The sequence below is a fragment of the Oncorhynchus gorbuscha genome, linkage group LG22, assembly GCF_021184085.1.
Source record: "Oncorhynchus gorbuscha isolate QuinsamMale2020 ecotype Even-year linkage group LG22, OgorEven_v1.0, whole genome shotgun sequence".
Classification (NCBI taxonomy): domain Eukaryota; kingdom Metazoa; phylum Chordata; class Actinopteri; order Salmoniformes; family Salmonidae; genus Oncorhynchus; species Oncorhynchus gorbuscha.
Window position 1 is genome coordinate 13290395 of NC_060194.1, and position 22382 is coordinate 13312776.

Here is a 22382-nt window from a genome sequence, read left to right on the forward strand (position 1 = left end):
GGAAAATGGCATCCCTTGAGAGGGCAAGAATAAGATGTATGTCAGGAGAAGTGCAGTATTATCATAAGGAGACATACTTGGAACATGAAGGAGGAATGAGGGAAAAAGAGAGACAGAGGAGGTTGAAGAGAGAGAGGGGTAGGAAGAGGGTGAGCTCGAATCGTTTAAAAATGGCAGGAAAATAGAGATGGTTTGTTATAGAAGATTGGTAGAAAGTGTAAGCAGAGTGAGCTGTACGTTGGATCGAAGACAAGAGAAATGGAAGTGAACGAGGGCGAATTATCGGAGGGGGTAGGTGTGGTGAAGTTCTCTGATACTAATACATTACGTTGTTACAGGTGTCAAGCTTATGGGCATGTGGCAGCAGTGTGTATGAAGGAGGTTCTTAGGTGTGAGAAGTGTGCAGAAGGGCATGAGACAAAGGAATGAGTAGCATTGGGGAAAGTAATGGTATTAATTGTGTTAATTGGAAGGGTGCCCATAGGGCTGGGGATCAGAAATGTCAGTTGTGAGAGAGGCAGGTTGAGGTTTCCGGGGTTAGAGTAGTGCAGAAGTTGTCATATGCTGAGGCAGTGAAGAAAGTAGAGGAAGATGGGTTGGGGTGGGAGGGATCCTGAAAGGAGTGGTGTGAGTAGTATATCTGTACGAGTACAGAGAGATATGTCAACAAGTGATATATGCTTGAGTAAGATTAGATTTTTAGTGTTTATAGAAATGGTTATCAACTGTACTGGAGGGATGGAACACAAGTCGCTGAAAAATGAGGTTGTGGTGGCAGCTGCAGAGAGGTATTTGGGTGTACAAGACTTGTCAGAAGAGTTACAGGGTGTGTTGAGTGGTGGTGTCCTGTCCTTTCAAGCTGTTGGCCTGAGGTAGGACTAGTGGAGTAGGGTGGTGCGTTTGAGTGTAAGGTATTTTTGTTGATTTATTTTAATTTTCAAGCTAAGTATAAGGGAGTTATACTCCAGTCTAGTATGTGGCGGTAATGCAAAAGTGTTTGGATTGCCAACCGCCGTTAAACCTCATCGAAGAAGAAGTAAAGGAAGCGAAGTCGCTCTCGGCCAAACCCCTCCCTTTCGCTAATTTCACTGTTTATTTCACGGTGTTTATGATTGGGGTGGGCCAAACCCCTCCCTTTCGCTAATTTCACCGTGTTTATGATCCGGGTGGAGACCCCGCGAGCAGTAAACGTGGTAGATGTGAGTGAGGATGTTTTCAACACCGCTATTACGAATCTTAGCAGTGTCCATTGAAACAATTGTGCTTAAAATGTTTGACTGGCAAAGGGGATGTTTTCGTATGCTTAAAAACATACACCAAGCAATGTACTTCATGGAATGTATTCAAACAACCGTGTTCAGTAAGCTGTTGATAAGACTGGCAGTGGCCAAAGTGCATAGTGTTCACCGGAGAGTAGTCTATACATTTCATACGAACTCCTGGCTAGCCACCGGACTTGTAGCCACCTTTAACTAGCTGTATAATTCATCCTACATTACGATCAACTGGCCAGCTGTATCAGGCAGCTAGATTCGAGGGAAAACAAATCTATTTGGTAGCTATCCATCTGATTGATGTTAAGAATTCTATTTGTTACAGAATCTCCCTGTCAAGGGCGCTACTGTACGCTGACGCATGTTGATTTTCGTTCATCCACACCAGACGCGATCAGGTCACGTTGGTTGAAATATCAAAACAAACTATATTAATTTGGGGACAGGTCGGAAATCATTAAACATTTATGGCAATTTAGCTAGCTTGTTGTTGCTAACTAATTTGTCCAGGGATATAAACATTGGGTTATTTTACGTTAAATGTACATGGTCCTCTACTCTGACAATTAATCCACAAATAAAATAGTAATAGTTTGTCCATGAACAAAATGTGCACACGTGGCTACATGCAGCTCTCGCTCTGATCTCAAAACGAGCGCATCAAATCAGTTTATTTGTCACGTTCGCCGAATACAACACTTTCCTACTCATTCATTACTGCTGCTGTGCTAGTTGAGGCGCTGAGTGGAAGTAGGAAGAACTCACATTTTATGGCTTATAAAAGTGTTGAATACAAAGTGTTAACAGTGCTGAGTAAGGACTGAAACATGAATTCACTCATAAAAACAGCATCTCTTTGCTATTTTGAACCATTTCATGTGTCTGAAGGTGTAAACTCTGCCTTCCCGGCAGGCCCAGAGTGCTGCAGACAGTCATCTGAGCAGTAGGCCTATAGTGCATTTGATTCGCTCTCTGGGCCAATCGGAGAAGGTAGCGTTTGCTTCTCACTGCCTGCTTCCAGAGGCAGTTTGGAACTCGGTAGTGAGTGTTGTAACCCAGGACAGACCATTTTTTTACGCGCTTCAGCACTCGGCAGTCCCATTCTGTGAGCTTGTACCACTTCGCGGCTGAGCTGTTGTTGCTTTTAGATGTATGTTTCCACTTCACAATAACAGCACTTACAGTTGACCAGGGCAGAAATTTAACGAACTGACTTTTTGGAACGGTGGCATCCTATGACGGTGCCACATGGGAAGTCACTGAGCTCTTAGATGCACTATTGTAAAGTGGTTGTTCCACTGGATGTCATAAGGTGAATGCACCAATTTGTAAGTCGCTCTGGATAAGAGCGTCTGCTAAATGACTTAAATGTAAATGTAAATGTTCAGTGAGGCCATTCTACTGCCAATGTTTGTCTTTGGAGATTGCATGGCTGTGTGCTCGATTTTATACACCTGTCAGCAACAGGTGTGCCTGAACTAGACAAATCATTAAGGTTTTCGGACCATTATTTCAAGCAAAAAAACACGAATAAATGTGTGGTCTCAAATATTCAACATTAAGGAAATTATAAGTTACAGTATAATAAATATCTTAGTTTTTTTTCATTGGATGACCCCTCATTTCGAATGACTTAAAAATGTTGGGGGAAAAGGGAGATGGTTTGTTAAAGAAGATAGGTAGAAAGTGTAAGCTGAGTGAGCTGTATGTCCCCATTCACTTCCATTTCTGTTGTTCGATCCAAACAAAGTATCCGAGGGGGAAGGTGTGGTGAACCCATGCCATCTGATGCCCCCTTCCCGTGGGCCTTTTTCAGAAAGGTGATTTGTTTGAATCCGTAACTATGTGGCAGAGTGCGAAGTAGATACATGTCCTTCTTGTTTCTGTATTGGGTGATGGGACCGTAGCTCATCATGTGGAGTGTCATGATTTGTGGATTCCTGTTCTTGACATCTCTTAGGACCTACTCCAGGTGAGCCCATACTGCTCTCTCATCATGTCTAAGCAAGTCAGATATGGTGGCGTAGGACTGGCTTCCCTCCGATAGTAGACTGCTGTCTATATAACCGATGTGAAATGGCTAGCTAGTTAGTGGTGGTGCGCACTCGCTCTGAGACCTTGAAGTAGTGGTTCCCCTTGCTCTGCGAGGGCCGTGGCTTTTGTGGAGCGATGGGTAACGATCCTTCGTGGGTGTCAGTTGTTGATGTGTGCAGAAGGTCCCTGGGGCGAGGGGACGGACTAAAGTTATACTGTTACATCTACTCCCCCCAAAGTAGAACGACTGGGTTTCTGTGGCTTATTTGCAATTGAGTTAGCAGTAATCTGTATCTTGACGATAAATGCATCTGCAAATTGACCCTCAATTAATATAGATAGATAGATTAGTAGTTGTTTACATAAACATATTTTCAGTATTAGCTGCTTGATAAAAAAAAGTTTTTGCATAAAACACCCTTATCCTACAAAAACCTGTGAATGAATAACTTAATACAAACATATTGACATCATTCAGTACAACCATATTGTGATTCATTGTTTAATTGAACCTTTTATTTATCTAGGCAAATCAGAACAAATTGTTATTTACAATGACATAGGAACAGTGGGTTAACTGCCTTGTTCAGGGGCAGAACAACATATTTTTACCTTGTCAGCTCGGGAATTCGATCTAGCAACCTGCCGGTTACTGACCCAATGCTCTAACCGTGAGGCTACCTGCCGCCCCCGGCATATGGTGTAACCGGAATTTCTGGTGACTCCGAATGTTTATTTTAGTTACACCTTATGACTTGTCTCACATAAACATGTGCTTATACACACATGTGAACACTTGACATTGACATCAAGTATTTTCTAAACGTTAAAAAATACATGTATGAAAATACCCGCAAATAAGTATAGAGACGGTATTTAAAGTTAGAGCGACATTTAGTATAAAGACAAATTTAAAGTTTAGCTTCACTGTCCAGATAAATATGTAGGGGAGTATAGGCCCGGATTCAATACAAGGTGTTATAGCACAATATAACAAACTTCTAATAGTAAATTACGCTTCAGCCGACATGTGTAGCGCTAATCATTAATGCAGTGTCCGCTAACGCCAGGGGGAAAATGCCATTTTAAAGGCGCGTTGTTTGCTGTTTAGTGCGCTGCACTATAACGTAACTTGCATTGAATCCCAGCCATCAGCGATGTAGTGGTAAAAAAATAGTTGGGTAAACGCTGATCGCCGTTCGCGGTAAGTAAAGAAACATTCCCTTTACTTTGAATGCATTTTCCTGCTAAAGGTGGGTAAATGCTCACACAAAATAAAAATAAAAAGGTTTGTAAACTTCCAGTCATAAATTACTACAGACATTGATCAATAGCTTAGCCGTTATATTGCACCTGTTATTGATCCCCTGTTCCCTCCCAGGTGAAGACTTGTTCCACGTGTGAGAACAGAACGGGCTACTTCTCAAGAGCATGGCCTCTCTCCCAATGCTTGCTGGTAAGGAGGAGGTCAAAAGCACAGCCGACCACGTCCTTGAGACGTTCTATCCCATCTCTCCCACCATCGACCTGCAGAGTGTCCAGGTCTACCAGGAGCAGAACCATAAAGGTAATACTACTGTTTATCTGTCAGCAAAACCAGTCAATACACCTACAGATGCATAGGATTTGACTGACGTTTTTTATTTTTTTATTTCACCTTTATTTAACCAGGTAGGCTAGTTGAGAACAAGTTCTCATTTACATCTGAGACCTGTTCAAGATAAAGCAAAGCAGTGCGACACAAACAACCAAAGTTACACATGGAATAAACAAACATGCAGTCAATAATACAATAGAAAAGGTCTATATATAGTGTGTGATGAGATAGGATAAGGGAGGTAAGGCAATAAATAGGCCATAGTGGTGAAATAATTACAATTAAACACTGGAGTGATAGATGTGCAGAAGATGAGTGCAAGTAGAGATGCTGGGGTGCAAAGGAGCAAAATAAATAAAATAAATAACAGTATGGGGGATGAGGTAGTTGGATGGGATATTTACAGATGGGCTATGTACAGGTGCAGTGATCTGTGAGCTGTTCTGACAGCTGGTGCTTAAAGTTAGTGAGGGAGATATGAGTCTCCAGCTTCAGTGATTTTTGCAGTTCGTTCCATCCATTGGCAGCAGAGAACTGGAAGAAAAGGCCAAATGAGAAATTGGCTTTGGGGGTGACCAGTGAGATATACCTGCTGGAGCGCATGCTACAGGTGGGTGTTGCTTGGGTGACCAGTGAGCTGAGGTAGGGCTTTACCTAGCAAAGACTTATAGATGACCTGGAGCCAGTGGATTTGGCAACGAATATGAAGCGAGGGCCAGCCAATGAGAGCATACAGGTTGCAGTGGTGGGTAGTATAAGGGGCTTTTTTTTGACAAAACTGTTATAGACTGCATCCAATTTGCAGAGTAGAGTGTTGGATGCTATTTTGTAAATGTGACATCGCCAAAGTCAAGGATCGGTAGGATAGTCAGTTTTACGACGGTATGTTTGGCAGCACGTGAAGGATGCTTTGTTTGCGAAATAGGAAGCCGATTCTAGATTTAATTTTGGACATAATCTAACAGTTACAAAATACACTGTACAGCTGTGCAGTTTTACAGGTCCTACAATTGTCACACATTTGTTATAAACAGAAATGGATAGTAACAGTGAATCCATTTTTACTTGGTAACTTAGATTTTTATACAAAAGCTATTTGAAAACATATGACCAGGTTTTTCTTCCTCTTTCTGCTTTGCCTCTTCAGATTCCTCCAGGTCTGTCGGGGTACAAGTCTAAAACGTTCCAGAGGTTCCTGTCCCTTTATCTGAACGGAGCTGTGTGAGCTGCAAAAATCAGCGCCTGAACAACAACAATAACCTTCCCATTTCTACTGTCAATACTGTCATATCTGAAAATACAGACACCCTAGATAATCTATCTCATCATAGTCAAACGTTTGATTGTGTTTCTCAACCCTCGGACTGTTGTGGTTTTGAATTACACTCAACAAAAATAAATGCAACATCCAACAATTTCAAAGATTTTTACTGAGTTACAGTTCATATAAGGAAATCAGTCCATTGAAATACATGAATTATGCCTTAAATCTAGGGATTTCACATGACTGGGAACACAGATACGCATTTGTTAGTCACAGATACTGTACCTTAAAAAAAGAAGGTAGGGGTGTGGATCAGAGAACAGTATCTGGTGTGACCATCTGCCTCGTGTAGTGTGACCCGTCTCCTTCACATAGAGTTGATCAGGCTGTTGATTGTGGTCTGTGGAATGTTGCCCCACACCTCTTCAATGGCAGTGCGAAGTTGCTGGATATTGGTGGGAACTGGAACACGCTGTCGATCCAGAACATCCCAAATATGCTAAATGGGTGACATGTCTGGTGATCTTGTCACAGTATCTTTCCATTTAAATTGCCATTGATAAAATGCAATTGTGTTTGTTGTCTGTAGCTTATGCCTGCCCATACCATAACCAGACCACCACCATGGGGCACTCTGTTCACAGTTTTGGAATCAGCAAACTGCTTGCCCACACAACGCTGTACAGTTGAAACGGGGATTCATCCATGAAGAGCACACTTCTCCAGCATGCAGGTGGCCATCGAAGTCGGTTACAACGACAAACTGCAATCAGGTCAAGACCCCGGTGAAGACAACGAGCATGCAGATTAGATGGGTTCTGATAGTTTGTGCAGGAATTATTCAGTTGTGCAAACCCACATTTTCATCAGCTGTCCGGGTGGCTGGTCTCAGACAATTCCGTAGGTGAAGAAGTCGGATGTGGAGGTTCTGGGCTGGCGTGGTTAAATGTGGCCTGAGGTTGTGAGGCCGGTTGGACGTAATGCCAAAGTCTATAAAAGGACGTTGGGGTTGGCTTATGGTAGAGAAATTAACATTAAATGATCTGGCAACAGCTCTGGTGGTCATTCCTGCAGACCAGCATGCCAATTTTAGTCTCCCACAAAACATTAAACGTCTGTGGCACTGTGTTGTGTGACAAAACTGCACATTTTAGTAGCCTTTTATTGTCCCCAGCACAAGGTGCACCTGTGTAATGAGCATGCTGTTTAATCAAATTATTGATATGCCAGACCTGTCATTTTAAATGGATAATCTTGGCAAAGGAGAAATACTCACTAACAGGGATGTAAACAAATTTGTGCACAAAATTTGAGAAAAACTTTTTGTGCAAATATAACATTTCTTGGATCTTTTATTTCAGCTCATGAAACATGGGACCAACACTTCACATGTTGCGTCTATATTTCTATGTAATTATGATAAACACATTATATATATATATTTTAATTGTTTCCATAACTTATTGAGTGGTTACAGATGTCACACAATTGAAATGGACTATATGTCGTACTCAAGATACATTGAAATATGCCGGTGAAATGATCCATTCCACCTTAAAATGTGGAGGGTGTTAGCGTCACGTCCTACCCACAGTCACTAAAACGGTCCGACCACAATATCATAACCACCTGAAGCGCGTCGGAGGTTGTCGACACTACATGGGCAGAGTACGCGATCTGGAAAAACCCAATCTCGAAATATTCCGTGCTTGTTATACCTTTTGAGGTAAATGAATAAACAAAATCAAATGATCGTCGTCGTATCCTGATTCCACTGCTGCGTGGGCATTTTGATTCCATGTTTGTACTTTGGAGTGAACTTTTCTCTGCAGTTAGCTACCTTTGCGATCACTAGTGCAGTGTCCATTCATGCTGGTAGCTCAGATTTAATTTAGCTAATGTGCTGCTACGTTGTTTACGACGGTACTTGCAGCTGTCGAATAGAATGAACTAGCATTGCTGCTACTTAGCTGTCTAAGGGAAGCTCCTATAGCAGAACAAGATTTTGCAATCACTGGCACTGCGCAAGAATCTGTCACATCTACTGTGTATATTTGAGTTCAGGTGAGTCATGGAGCAGGCGAGCTCTACTGCCAGTTAACTTTGCTACTGCTCTTTCTATTTAACCATTTGAAGACCCAGGGATTATAAAACCCAGGAATTATAAAGCATATTCTATATTTCATTTTAGATGGTAGGTATTTCTGTATTTGCTGGCTAAAGCCTATTTTTATGGGTAACATGTTGGAGGTCACCCAAATGAAACGCATTAACTAACATATGTCTTTTCCTAGAGAAAGCATCTCCGGGACCCCTAAAATGAGCAGACACCAAAATGGGGAGGAGTACAGGAACCCAACAGAGGTGAAGAAGAGCCAGATAGTGATGCCCTGCCATGCCAACCACCGCCAGGAGCTCAGCGTGGGAGAGCTGCTCAAATGGATGGACTCTACAGCCTGTCTGTCAGGTGTGTGTTCTCTTGCTCACAGTGGGTTTGTGGGAATAGGTTTATTGGTCCATTTTGGATGATAATTTTAAGGATTTTTACTCGGATCCCCATTAGCTGTTGAAGAAGCAGATGCTATTCTTCCTGGGGTCCAGACAAAACTCAGAACTTGACAAAAGACAGAACACAAATGGAGAAGAACAGCAACGCAGGTTTAAACTAAGAACACTAAAGGGCAATGGGACTGAAGTTCCTTAGTGAGACATGATTAGGTTGCATAGCTATGAAACCTAAGAGAAACTTTTACTAAGACATGATTGAGTCATAATATCGCGTACACGTCCACATCATGCTCAGGAAGCCCTTTGCGTATATAATGATGGCATAGTTTCTCACTATGAAATGTCAACACATTGTAACACTGTAATATTTGGTGACACTGACCAGCGTTATCTTCACAGGTAAAACCAGCAGTGATGTTTCTAGGACGTCTGAGTACTCCACTGTTACTTGACGTCTGAGTACTCCACTGTTACTTGACATCTGAGTACACCACTGTTACTTGACATCTGAATACACCACTGTTACCTGACGTCTGAGTACTCCACTGTTACTTGACATCTGAGTACACCACTGTTACCTGACGTCTGAGTACTCCACTGTTACTTGACATCTGAGTACACTACTGTTACTTGACGTCTGAGTACACCACTGTTACTTGACGTCTGAGTACACCACTGTTACTTGACGTCTGAGTACACCACTGTTACTTGACGTCTGAGTCCACTGTTACTTGACGTCTGAGTACTCCACGTTACTGACGAGTACTCCACTGTTACTTGACGTCTGAGTACACCACTGTTACTTGACGTCTGAGTACACCACTGTTACTGACGTCTGAGTACTCCACTGTTACTTGACGTCTGAGTACACCACTGTTACTTGACGTCTGAGTACTCCACTGTTACTTGACGTCTGAGTACTCCACTGTTACTTGACGTCTGAGTACTCCACTGTTACTTGACGTCTGAGTACTCCACTGTTACTTGACGTCTGAGTACACCACTGTTACTTGACGTCTGAGTACACCACTGTTACCTGACGTCTGAGTATTCCACTGTTACTTGACATCTGAGTACACCACTGTTACTTGACCTCTGAGTACACCACTGTTACTTGACGTCTGAGTACTCCACTGTTACTTGACGTCTGAGTACTCCACTGTTACTTCCTGAGTACTCCACTGTTACTTGACGTCTGAGTACTCCAGTACACCACTGTTACTTGACGTCTGAGTACACCACTGTTACTTGACGTCTGAGTACACCACTGTTACTTGACGCCTGAGTACTCCACTGTTACTTGACGCCTGAGTACTCCACTGTTACTTGACATCTGAGTACTCCACTGTTACTTGACATCTGAGTACACCACTGTTACTTGACGTCCACCACTGTTACTTGACGTTCTGAGTACTCCACTGTTACTTGACGTCTGAGTACTCCACTGTTACTTGACGTCTGAGTACTCCACTGTTACTTGACGTCTGAGTACACCACTGTTACTTGACGTCTGAGTACTCCACTGTTACTTGACGTCTGAGTACTCCACTGTTACTTGACGTCTGAGTACTCCACTGTTACTTGACGTCTGAGTACTCCACTGTTACTCCTTGACGTCTGAGTACTCCACTGTTACTTGACGTCTGAGTACTCCACTGTACTCCACTGTTACTGTTTGACGTCTGAGTACTCCACTGTTACTTGACGTCTGAGTACACCACTGTTACTTGACGTCTGAGTACTCCACTGTTACTTGACGTCTGAGTACTCCACTGTTACTTGACGTCTGAGTACTCCACTGTTACTTGACGTCTGAGTACTCCACTGTTACTTGACGTCTGTGTACTCCACTGTTACTTGTCGTCTGAGTACTCCACTGCTACTTGACGTCTGAGTACTCCACGGTTACTGACCATCTGGAGTAATAGGCTATGCTTATAACAACAGATGAAATATACTTTGTGGACTCTTTGACTCTGGCATAACAATTTGTCACTTTTGTTTAGGGGGAGAAAACATGGTCAGGTTAGGCTAATGGACAGTATCCCGGGACTGAAGGGTCACACTTTTCCTACTGATGTGCTGCTGTGACAAAAAGAAAGTGACTCTTGCACTCACGAGAGCCCTAAGCTTGGCACACTATGTATAGTATGTTGAACAGTAGTCCGTTCTTAACTGTAATCTGCACTCTCTAGACAGGAAGTACAACCTCATTATTTATTTACTCACCACAGCTGAAAGGCATGCTGGGTGTCCCTGTGTCACTGTCTCGGTCGACGACATTCACTTTGAACACACTATTGGGTAGGTGTCTGGGTTGTTAGGTTTCCTTATTTTGTTGTGTGCATTCTCTCTTAATGACAACTACTGCTGATAAAGTATGGCTTACTTAAGGATGTGTGTGTGTGTGTGTTTCTTCAGGGTTGGACAGGTGGTCAACATCAAGGCCAAAGTCAATCGAGCTTTCAACACCAGCATGGAGGTCAGGCCACATTCAAACCCTATGACATATACCCAGTCCAAATCCAAACGGATTGATTTCCAACTGCGCAATAGTTAAATTCCGGTGATTTTGATATCTACTGTGATGCTTTGTGTGTGTCTAAAGGTTGGCATCGTGGTGAGCTGTGAAGACCTGTTCAGCGATACTCACTGGAGTGTGTGTCGGGCGGTTGCCACGTTTGTCAGCCAGCGCACCACGGGAGGGAAGGTGGTACTGGATGAGAGAGGGCCTTTATAAAGATGTTGGGTTGACGTTTAAGTGTTGATGCTGAGTAATGTTGAGTGTGTGTCTGCTCTCTGCTGTAATCGGCAATTAACTTGACTTTGCGGGTGTCCACTCTACAGGTGCAGCTGCGTCCGTTGGTCCCCTGTACACAGGCGGAGCAGGTGGAGCACAGTTTAGCAGCTGAGAGGAGGAGGATGAGGCTCGTCCACACTGATATCATGAAGGACCTGCTCGCTAACAGGGCCTTCCAACAAGGTCAGTCGCTGTGGCATTGACCTTTGCGGGAGGACTAACACCACTACAGGAACTGTAATGGGGTATGACTCGTCATGCTGAGTAATATTGAATTTGGGTATGCTTACACGTTCTGTAATAACCTGTGTGTGTGTGTGTGTGTGTGTGTTTTAGTGGAGGTCCAGGAGGCTGAGAAGGCGGTGCCAGCAGAGAGGACACGGGTGGAGAGTGTTGAGTTGGTTCTTCCCACTCATGCCAACCACCAGGTCAACACGTTCGGAGGACAGATCATGGCCTGGATGGAGAACGTGGCTACCATCGCTGCAAGGTATAACACCAACACCAGATGCACACCATCTGTAATTCTCTTAAATACGCAAAGATGTGATAGGTGCCCAGTTCCAAAAAAGGGTTTATGAGCGCAATCCTATAACATTTTTGCATAGCTAGATTAATTGGGGGGTTTTACGCTCCAACCAAACTTTTGGGAGAGTGCGATGGTCGTATTTTGACACTAGCCGGAGTGTAGTAATGTTATTACACATTGATTCCAGATAAAACAAAACGTATGACATTTAAATGTTTTTTTTTTTTACTCCTCTGTGTCATCCTCCTCTTCCTCTCCAGTCGTCTGTGTAACGCTCACCCCACCCTGCAGAGCATAGACATGTTCCATTTCAGGGGTCCCTCACACGTGGGCGACCGGCTGGTCCTCAAAGCCATAGTCAACAATGCATTCAAGAACAGGTGAGCTTTAGATCATTAACTGTATAAAGCAAAATCATAAATTGGTTTGACAGTGATTTTGTTGTTGTTGTATTTGAGTATTTCAAATCAATGGGGGAGTACTTTTATTTATTTATTTATTTTTTATTTCACCTTTATTTAACCAGGTAGGCAAGTTGAGAACAAGTTCTCATTTACAATTGCGACCTGGCCAAGATAAAGCAAAGCAGTTCGACAGATACAACGACACAGAGTTACACATGGAGTAAAACAAACATACAGTCAATAATACAGTATAAACAAGTCTATATACAATGTGAGCAAATTAGGTGAGAAGGGAGGTAAAGGCAAAAGGCCATGGTGGCAAAGTAAATACAATATAGCAAGTAAAACACTGGAATGGTAGTTTTGCAGTGGAAGAATGTGCAAAGTAGAAATACAAATATTGGGGTGCAAAGGAGCAAAATAAATAAATACATTAAATACAGTTGGGAAAGAGGTATAAAGTTATTAACAATTTATTTGATATTTTGTGAATGCATTATAAACCATTAACAAATTGTTGTATCACATTGGTCAAAATAGTGCAATAACAGGTCAGTGTTTGCCAAATACTGAGCCAGTATTTACCTCCACTTATTAACCATTTATAAAGAGACCCTTATGTATCATCATGCAACCTTATTTTCAATAGTTGCACAGTTGAACAAGGGTTTATTTTCTTACTTTTGGGTTTGATGCATTGGTGCTTTGTCCCAGAAACAGAAGAGGTTGGTTTTCAAGACCCACCTTTGAAACCTTGATGCCAAATGTACTTCCAGGACATTATTCAATCATCATCCCTAACATGTGACCCCTTTCCAGATGATGTCAACACACTTACCACTTCTCTTTGACAGTATGGTGAACGCTCTGGTGTGAAATGGTAACCGTATTACCTTCGGTTGGTGAAACAGTGGAGGTATCCTCTCACAACGTGGAAAGTTTTGGTCTTCATACCCAGCATTCATTGACTGGACATGTTTAACAAAGTGTTGAATCTTCTCATGTATGTAGTGATGAGTACCCAATACTGCCTATAAGTACACAATATATACAAAAGTATGTGGACACCCCTTCAAATGAGTGGATTTGGCTATTTCAGCCACACCGGTTGCTGAAAGGTGTATAAAATAGAGCACACAGCTATGCCATCTCCATAGACAGCCATGCACCCTCCATGGCAGGAGAATGGCCTTACTGCAGAGCTCAGTGGTACCGTCATAGGATGCCACCTTTCCAACAAATCAGTTAGTCAAATTTCTGCCCTGCTATATCTGTCCCGGTCAACTCTAAGTAATTTTATTGTGAAGTGGAAACGTCTAGGAGAAACAACGGCTCAGCCGCGAAGTCGTAGGCCACACAAGCTCACAGAATGGGACTGCCGATTGCTGAAGCATACAGCGCATAGAAATCGTCTGTCCTCGGTTGTAACACTCACTACTGAGTTCCAAACTGCCACTGGAAGCAGTGTCAGCACAAGAACTGTTCGTCGGGAGCTTTATGGCCGAGCAGACGCACACAAGCCTAAGATGACCATGCGGAATGCCAAGCGTCGGCTGGAGTTGTGACTCATGTTCACTGCCAATGGACTCTGGAGTAGTGGAAATGCGTTCTCTGGAGTGATGAATCACGCTTCACCATCTGGCAGTCCGACAGACGAGTCTGGGTTTGGTGGATGCCAGGAGAACGCTACCTACCCGAATGCTTAGTGCCAACTGTAAAGTTTGGTGGAGGAGAAATAATGGTCTGGGGCTGTTTTTCATGGTTTCTGGCTAGGCCCCTTAGTTCCAGTGAAGGGAACTCTTAACGCTACAGCATACAATGACATTCTAGATGATTCTGTGCTTCCAACTTTGTGGCAACCTGTTTGGGGAAGGCCCTTTCCTGTTTCAGTATGACAATGCCCCCGTGCACAAACGAGGTATGTACAGAAATGGTTCGTCGAGATTGGTGTGGAAGAACTTGACTGGCCTGCAGAGCCCTGACCTCATCCCCATCAAACACCTTTGGGATTAATTGGAACACCAACTGTGAGCCAGACCTATCGCTCAACATCAGTGCCCGACCTCACTAATGCTCTTGTGGCTAAATGGAATCAAGTCCCCGCCGCAATATTCCAACATCTAGTGGAACTGTTATAGCAGCAAAGGGGAGACCAACTCCATGTAAATGCCCATGATTTTGGAATGAGATGTTCGGCGAGCAGGTGTTCACATACTTTTGGTCGTGTATGTCTAAGCTCTGAGTGAACTCTCAAATAATCTATAGATTTTTTACCCACATGTAGAACTGCAAAATGTATACCTTATTTTAAAGTGACAATCCACTGCCCATTAACAAATTAATTACCAACATTTATAACTGCTGAAAAGATACCTTTCTAAGGAAAGTGAAAACCTACGGATCATGCATTGATACCAATATTTATAGCTTAAAAGAAAGTGGAAACCTTCTGGCCATTCTCCTGAGGGATCCCCTTTAACATTACAAGTCAGAATAGAAATTGACGCACTGTCACATGATGTCAGTGTCAACACAGAATTCTGTGCACGTTCCAGGTAGTCTTTATTTCAATCGCGTTTCACAGATGGGCAGATCTCACAAAGTCAGGGATTCTCCGAACCACACCAAAAATATGACTTGAGATCTTCAGATGAGGCCTTAATTCCTGGAATAAAAAAAAAAGTGTCATTACAAACCCTTTACAAATGTAACCTTATTCTAAAGTGTTACCGGTAATGGATTGATCAATCAATCTAATAAGTTCAAGTTTCACTCATTAACTTTCATTGGATCTGACCTGCTGACCTGAGATGGTAACGTGAGTGTCCCCGTGATGTCGCAGCATGGAGGTGGGCGTGTGTGCGGAGGCTTATCAGGGGGAGGAGCCTCTGAGACACATCAACAGCGCCTTCATGACCTTTGAAATCCGCGACCAGGAAGGCAAGCCATGCACGTTGCCAAGGATACGACCCGAACCGCTGGTCAGTCACCTGATGCTCATTCACAACTGATCAAGATTAGATAAATGTTCACATTTTAACTAAAAATGTTAAACAGTAACTAAGGGCCCTATTTTAAACAATTTTCACAATATTGTCCTGTTGTCTGATCTGAATCTCACTGACAGGAGGGAATGAGACGTTACCAGGAGGCCATCGCTAGAAACAAGATCAGACTCGACAGGTGAACAGATGAGCCCATTTGTTAACATTACTGCAAAATCTAGATCATGATTGGAATTAGGGCACAAAACGGAGATGCCAATATATTTTTGGGTGTTTATTCAGGAAGTACATAATATCCTGCAAGCAGACAGAGGTGCCCTTATCTGTACCGTGGGACCTCAGCAACCAGGTAAAGGAGGAGAAGGGGGACCCCAAATGTCTCAATGTACTCACTGACTACAAGCTTTGGTTCTCACTCGGGTTCTCTCTTAACATAACAGTTGATACAACTTAGACGTGAGAGGTAAACCGTACCGACAGGAGTTGAAATGCTGGTCAAGAAAGATGAAGAAGAATAATAAGCATGTCTCAGTCACGAGTAAAAACCAAAGTTCATACGTGTGCCGGGTTTTATGGACTGTCCAATCACGTTAGCCGTGAAATCAGATATAAACCATATCGCCGGGGTGATAACGTGATTGCAAAAGTGCTATGTCATGTCTAACTGTCCCAATGAAAACATTGCACTTACCGTGTTTGAAGCTAAATGAGTTTAAAATGTGAATAGTGGAACAATTCCTATTCACATACAGTAGTAATATGATAGTAGTCTGTGATAGTAGTAACAACTGACTTTGACTGTATCGTGAACGGCTACAGGTGTACCTCAGCTACAACAACGTGTCTGCTCTGAAGATGCTGGCCGCAAGAAACAACTGGTTGTTAAACTCTGAGAAAAACAAGGTGAGCTTTCTTGAGACTCTCTTTTAGGTTAACCACAAGGCAGAGTGGACCACAGGTTATGGCCAAGGGGGCCCTGAATTTTTCTCGATCACATGACCGAACTAGGAAAAACTCGGGGCCCATGTTAAACTAAGGGCTCTAATCCTGGTTTATGTAATCCTCCTCTGTCCACCAGGTGAGCCTGTACACCCTGGAGCAGAAGCAGGTGTTGAGTTTTAAGGTCGAGACGGAGGTAGACATCCCAGCTGAGAGGGCCTTTATGTTGCTCTCTGACTTAAGCAAGAGAGTGGAGTGGGACCCAAACTACGAGTGGGTATCTGTATGCACGCACACTCTGGACTCTCTCAGGTGGCGTATAAGGCCTCAAGAGTGTACACAGCGGCCTCCCCCACATTTACAGTGTAATGTGTCAGACTGGCTTCTCCTGATTTCATGACGTTCCCTGTGCAGGAGGTGTGAGCTGATTCTTAGGGTGAACGATGATGACTTTCTCTACCGCGTGGTGACTCCTTCCATAGGCCAGGATGGGACCAGTAACAGCCCTTCAGCCAATCAGGGAGGGAAGGTCCAGGACTTCATCCTCCTGGCCTCCAGGAGACCACCGTGTGACAGCGGGTGAGTGGCAGACTGACAGACACAGACAGGCAGAAAAAAAGAGAGGAGACCATGCGAGTGAAAGCGATTGAGTGACAATGTTTTTCTGCGCCTTTCCAAGGGACCCTTATGTTATTGCTCTGCGTTCGGTCACTCTACCCACACACCCTCCTACAGAGGGCTACAACAGGGGAGAGGTGCTGTGTGCCGGCTTCAGCATCCTGGAGGTCTCCAAAGATATCTCCAAGGTAAGAAAGTGTGTAAACTGTCATTTTGTAGGTCTGCTCACAAGTTCTCCCACTGCACTTGTTTTTAAACCAAAGTGGTGGGTCTTGGCAAAAGTAATTGTTTGCCTTTTGCTTTGAAGTACCTTGAATTTCCACTTGGAAAATGAACATGACAGATTGCACCGTTATTGATGATGTTAACTCCTATCCTTGTGCTGGCTCTCCTAGATCTCCTACTTCAACCAGGCGTCTCCCGAGGTCCTGCCCTACATCTCCACAGACATCGCCGGGCTCTCCTCCAGCTTCTACGGCATCTTCTGCACCTGTAACACCTTCCTCCAGGAGAACAGGGTTGACCATGCCTCCACCCCCCCAGTCCCAACCACCTTCCTCTACACTAAAACGTACACAACTCTAACCCTTTATCCTTCACCACCCTGACCCCCTCACCCTTGATGACTATTGTACTGATCGATTGAACACACTGCCATTAGAGGATCCGATTATCTTCAACTGTTTATTTTATTAGAATGGTTTATGAAAGGAGCCTAATTCCCAGATTTGTTTGTGCAGTCTTGCCAACTCCTATGGTCATTGACAATGGCCATGAATGTAGGAGTTAGCAACACAGATCTGGGATCTGGGACGTTTTTTGTGGCTGTGATTAATTATGATTGTCCCTTAAAGCACTTAGTCTCCCTATACTCCCCACCTGTGTTCATTAGATTGACACCCAACCCCCTGTGACCTGGCTCAAGCCTGCCCAGAGCCTCTTCACACACTAAGCTGAGCCATGTTGACAGCAAGGATTATTAGTGTGGAAAACTATATGTTTTTCTTTTTGAACAATGTTCCCAATCATAACTTGTGAAAAATATGATGTTTGAAATAAATTTAAAAGTGTTTGGACTTTTCCAGAGAAAGAATACTAACCAGACGTCTTTTTTTCTTCTGAGAAGGGCACTTTATTTGACAATAAAGGGTCAGAATTGCGTTTGATATGTCGGGTATGTTTTATTCATTTGTTTATGACGAGGCTATTAAATGTTTCACCTTACACATACAATATTGTATCTTAGATAACAATATCTCATCTTAAACTAAGGCGATTAAAAAAGGGGGATATATTGAATAGAAATTACAAAAGAGTAGACAATTATTGCTAATAATTGTACAATCATGATTTTATTTTTTATAACTTCAAATCCAACAAAACAAATAAATGTAGCAAACTGCCATTTAAGGTGATCATGTCTTCACATCTTAGACCTGTCCCACTGGGCACAGAAGTCAATTCAACGTCTAGTTTTGATTTACATTTGGTTGAGTTGTCAACTAACATGAATTCAACGTGAAATCAACAAAAAAGGTCATGTCATTGGATTTAGGTGAAAAAAAGAATGCACTTGTGTTGATTAAAACATTTTCAAATCCTATCCTTTTTCAGGCATCACATTGATTTTTTTGGGGGGTTGAAATAATGAGGAAACAATGTTGATTCAACCAGTTTTTACCCAGTGGGGTAGTTCTCAGAGATATACAAAACAAGCTTCTGTCTTCACTCTCAGAGGTTGGCCATGATCGCCTGTCGCCTCCTGATTCCACTTTCTATGCCGTGCTCCACTGTCAGTGAGTATCGTGGCAGCCCCTCCTGAAGCCTTCTCACTGTTCCCACTTTCTATGCCGTGCTCCACTGTCAGTGAGTATCGTGGCTGCCCCTCCTGAAGCCTCCTCACTGATCCCACTTTCTATGCCGTGCTCCACTGTCAGTGATTATCGTGGCTGCCCCTCCTGAAGCCCCCTCTGCCCCTTCACAGACCTACCTAGTGGCTCGGGCCTCACCTGCAGTGACACTCCTTGCCAGGGCCCCCTCAGTACCTCCTCCATGTCTTCCACCATGGCCCTGGTATACCCCTCCCCCAGGGCTTCAAGGGGCCAGCTAGGGGCCAGTGTGATATAGAAGACCTGGTTGACTGTGGAGGAACTCCCCTCCCGGAGATGTAGCCCTGGGTCTGGGAGGCACCATGGAACAGGGCCATGTTGACTGAGATGGGGCCATACAGGAGGTCCCAGTGGGAGGCTGAGCTGAGGAAGTGGAGAGAGGGCTCCAGCTAGCTCAAGACTGGATCTTCAGGTAGGTACCCCAGGGCTTCGGGGAAGAAAAAACCAGGTCCAGGCAGTCCTGGAGAGGGAACTCTGGACGGGAGCTGTCCAGATCCCACTGGAATGATGAGCATCCCACTGGCACTGTGTAAGGTTATGAAGCAATCAGGAGATTTGACCTCTGTATTCAATCGTCAATTTGAGAAAGTATGAATGTCGCTGGACTCAAATTGTGATGAACCCCCCCCCTCCCCATCTGTATATAACCCATCGTTGCAATTGTCAATGGGTGGCATTTAGGTTGCACCCCATCATAATCCCTCCAGGTCTACCTGACAGCAGGGAAAGTAGTGAGGCTCAGTCTGTGACTGCCACTACATCCAGTGGAACAATCTCAATATTTTGGCTGAAAATAGTCAAATCAGGTCTCCAGGGTAGAACCTTTTCAGCCGATCTCTGCTCTGCAATCACACAAACACATACAATTTAGTCCTAACATCAGGATGGACTGGTTGGAAATACCATTTGGTTTTACTAGTTGTTGAAAATACCTTATTGTGAAGTAATTACATTTTCAAGACCGAAAAGGGGAATGGTAATAATAAGAAATAGGCTAATTATGATTTGTATGACGACATAAGTTAGTTACTGTAGATTACCTCATACAAAGGATTTGGGAGTTCCACAGGTTTTCTTACTGGCAGTTTCTTTGAACTGGGACAGGTGGTAGACCAGTTCAAGGTTGGTGTTGTCCCTGACGAACAGCAGGTCGTTCACACTATTGTTTTTTGCGAGAAACGTTTTAAGCTCCTAGTTCAGAACAGTCTAACCAAAAGTGGAGATCCTTTGTTGCTGTCCAATGTGATAACTAGTGAGTGTGAAAGAGTCAAACCTGAGATATTTTCGTAACCTCCTCCCAGTGTGATTGAACGATTTGAAAGTCCTAACTAGATCAATTACTGTATATAGGAGCAGTTCTCGTTACCTTGGCGATTGACTGAGCAGCCAGCTGTTGTGAGGCCGTCTATTTCTGGCCATTACAGCGTGGACGGGAAAGGTGACTTTTGTGGGGCATTTTCGATGATGGCGTACATGCCGATGATGGCGTACATCTGGCTAATAGGATTGCTCTTTCCTGGCTACTCACTCACATCCGTTAATGACAGGTCAGAAGGCTGCGACGTTGGACCCAGGGAGGATGTCAGTATTCAGCCACACTGGTCGATTCATCCCTTTAGTCTGGTTTGCCATGCTCAGGAAGTCTAGGGAGGGAGTCGCCGCCTGAATGCTTTTGAAGTCCAGCTTTATGCCTGAAGGAGTCCAAATACAATAGTATCATATACCTGCTGTATGCGTTAGGTAGGTTAGTTCTTAGGAGCATATTTAGACACCACACTACCACTTCCACACTCCATCCCCAGGTGGCAGCAGCACCCAGCTGTGCTTTGCCAGGGAGTCTTGTTAAAGCTAGATGTCATTTAAAGCAACAATATAATGACCAAATTCACATAGGATTTTAGGTTATAGATCTGTCATTTTCATTGAAAGCAAGTCTAAGAAGCGGTAGATCTATTCTATGTGCTATTTCTATGCTTCCCGTTCTTAAGTTTCATTTTTGTATATTTTACTTTCGATTGAGTACACCAGCTTTAAAAAGCTGAAAATATATTTCACAGCGGTTTAAATGGTACAATGATTCTCTACACAATGACTGCTTGTTTTGACACAAACTGAAATTAGGCGAACGATTAGAACTTTAGCAACCAGTAAATGGCAAAGTGATAGTTGGTAGTTATTGGTAGTTACAGTTACAGTTTTGTCCCATTGCTGCACCTCCCGTACGGACTCAGCATGCATGAGCCCAGCCAACGCCACAAGGAGTCGCTAGTGCGGAATGGAATAAGGACATCCCGGCCGGCCAAACCCTCCCCTAACCCGGACGACGCTGGGCCAATTGTAGCTAGGCTTAGAACCCCTAGCCTTAGCGAGTGTATCAATATCATTAGTCTAGCTAGCTGGTTTCGTAACATATAACAGTTGATTAAATGTGCTATATTATGTTGTGCAGCTGATCCTTTTAGGTAATTGATCAACATTATTGATTTGTACTAAAGGACCAGAAGAAGCTAAGGCCCTAACTGATATTTAAAGTTGTATTGATAGATTTGATACCTTTCTTTGACTGGAGCACTGCATCCAGCCACTGGCCCAGAGTGTTGATGGGGCTGGTGGTCACGTTGACTCTCTCCAGAACCATGATAGAACCTAGAGGGGTTGACAGAACTGGGTTGTATTCATTAGGCGCCAACAACGGACTGAAACATGGAGGGACTACCTGAATGTGTCCAATAAGAAACACATTCAGGTAGTCCCTCCCTTTGCTAAACGTCCTAGTCACCGCTGGTTATCTATCATTACCATGTAAACTCTAGTTATAAAGTGAAATAAGGAAGTCATATACAGTAGGCTACAGTAAATACAAAAGGTCATTTTAACATTATTGCATGACATTAAGATCAATACTGTAGATGATACATTCCACGTATATATGATTACTGTATGCTGGTGAATGTCTTTTTTGTTCTGTCTTGAAAAAGGGAAACAAAATAAGAAGTTTGAGTTACCTTCATTTTGAGTCACAACGGCAGAGGTGATGGTGGTGGTCAGAAGCAGTACAAGGAGACCTACACTGACACAGCATTCTTTAGTAAAGTATCAGATATATCTCCTCTGGTCCTCTTCTTTCCTTCTTCAAATGGTTTCTTCCTCCATGCATCGTTCACTTCTTCAGACATTCTTTCTCTGTTCTATGAGATCTCAAAGCAAGTGCAGTACGATTGGGTGCAGAGAGGGACTGTCGGACTGTTGTGGAGTGAGAGAAAGTTGACTGTTTTACTGTGTAAAAAGTGCAGGCCAAACAGTGTTATCTGTGGACCAGAGATCACATTGATTTCACAGAGCAGATAGTGCTTTGTATTCTACCTATCACCACTCATCTCACTCTAATGACTCAACCCTTCAGGGAGAACTATTGGTTTTTCACGGGTCAAGGATAAACTTAGAAGGTGAAAGTGATGATTTAGAACAAATGTATGTATCCAATAGGTGATGGGTTAATTATTTATACCCTTTTATCTAAA

The 22382-nt window shown here is 43.4% G+C and overlaps 1 protein-coding gene and 1 long non-coding RNA gene across 6 annotated transcripts; one reads left to right on the top strand and one right to left on the bottom strand.

The window, feature by feature from the left end:
- Positions 1 to 105: 105 nt before the first annotated feature.
- LOC124010218 (acyl-coenzyme A thioesterase 11-like) lies at positions 106 to 18138 on the top strand. 4 transcript variants are annotated; one of them, XM_046322653.1, is made up of 18 exons: positions 106 to 291; positions 4690 to 4875; positions 6053 to 6126; positions 8464 to 8636; positions 10912 to 10981; positions 11099 to 11159; positions 11286 to 11387; positions 11525 to 11660; positions 11814 to 11967; positions 12267 to 12386; positions 15253 to 15391; positions 15538 to 15593; positions 15698 to 15764; positions 16235 to 16318; positions 16494 to 16627; positions 16769 to 16933; positions 17034 to 17160; positions 17368 to 18138. In XM_046322653.1, the coding sequence occupies exons 1-18, from the start codon at positions 259 to 261 to the stop codon at positions 17578 to 17580; spliced, it is 2094 nt and encodes a 697-aa protein (XP_046178609.1). In that variant the 5' UTR covers positions 106 to 258; the 3' UTR covers positions 17581 to 18138. The 4 variants fall into 4 exon arrangements, with proteins under 4 accessions (XP_046178609.1, XP_046178611.1, XP_046178610.1 ...); XM_046322655.1 differs by lacking the exon at positions 106 to 291 and adding an exon at positions 635 to 788 and having other exon boundaries at positions 6053 to 7895; XM_046322654.1 differs by lacking the exon at positions 106 to 291 and adding an exon at positions 636 to 788 and having other exon boundaries at positions 6053 to 8233.
- On the bottom strand, positions 17585 to 22084 carry LOC124010219. 2 transcript variants are annotated; one of them, XR_006834389.1, is made up of 4 exons: positions 21867 to 22084; positions 21415 to 21507; positions 20394 to 20552; positions 17585 to 19703 (listed from the first exon to the last, which is right to left on the bottom strand). It is a non-coding gene; the product is annotated as an uncharacterized LOC124010219 (long non-coding RNA). The 2 variants fall into 2 exon arrangements; XR_006834390.1 differs by having other exon boundaries at positions 18368 to 19703; positions 19902 to 20552.
- Between the last annotated feature and the right edge of the window lie 298 nt (positions 22085 to 22382).

Bases quoted from the DNA above. Each gene is read 5' to 3' on its own strand.
- LOC124010218 (XM_046322652.1), top strand. From the start codon at position 1,158: ATGATCCGGGTGGAGACCCCGCGAGCAGTAAACGTGGTAGAT. The intron at 11,968-12,266 runs GTATAACACCAA...CTTCCTCTCCAG, and splicing joins GTGGCTACCATCGCTGCAAG to TCGTCTGTGTAACGCTCACC. The intron at 15,392-15,537 runs GTCAGTCACCTG...TCTCACTGACAG, and splicing joins GGATACGACCCGAACCGCTG to GAGGGAATGAGACGTTACCA.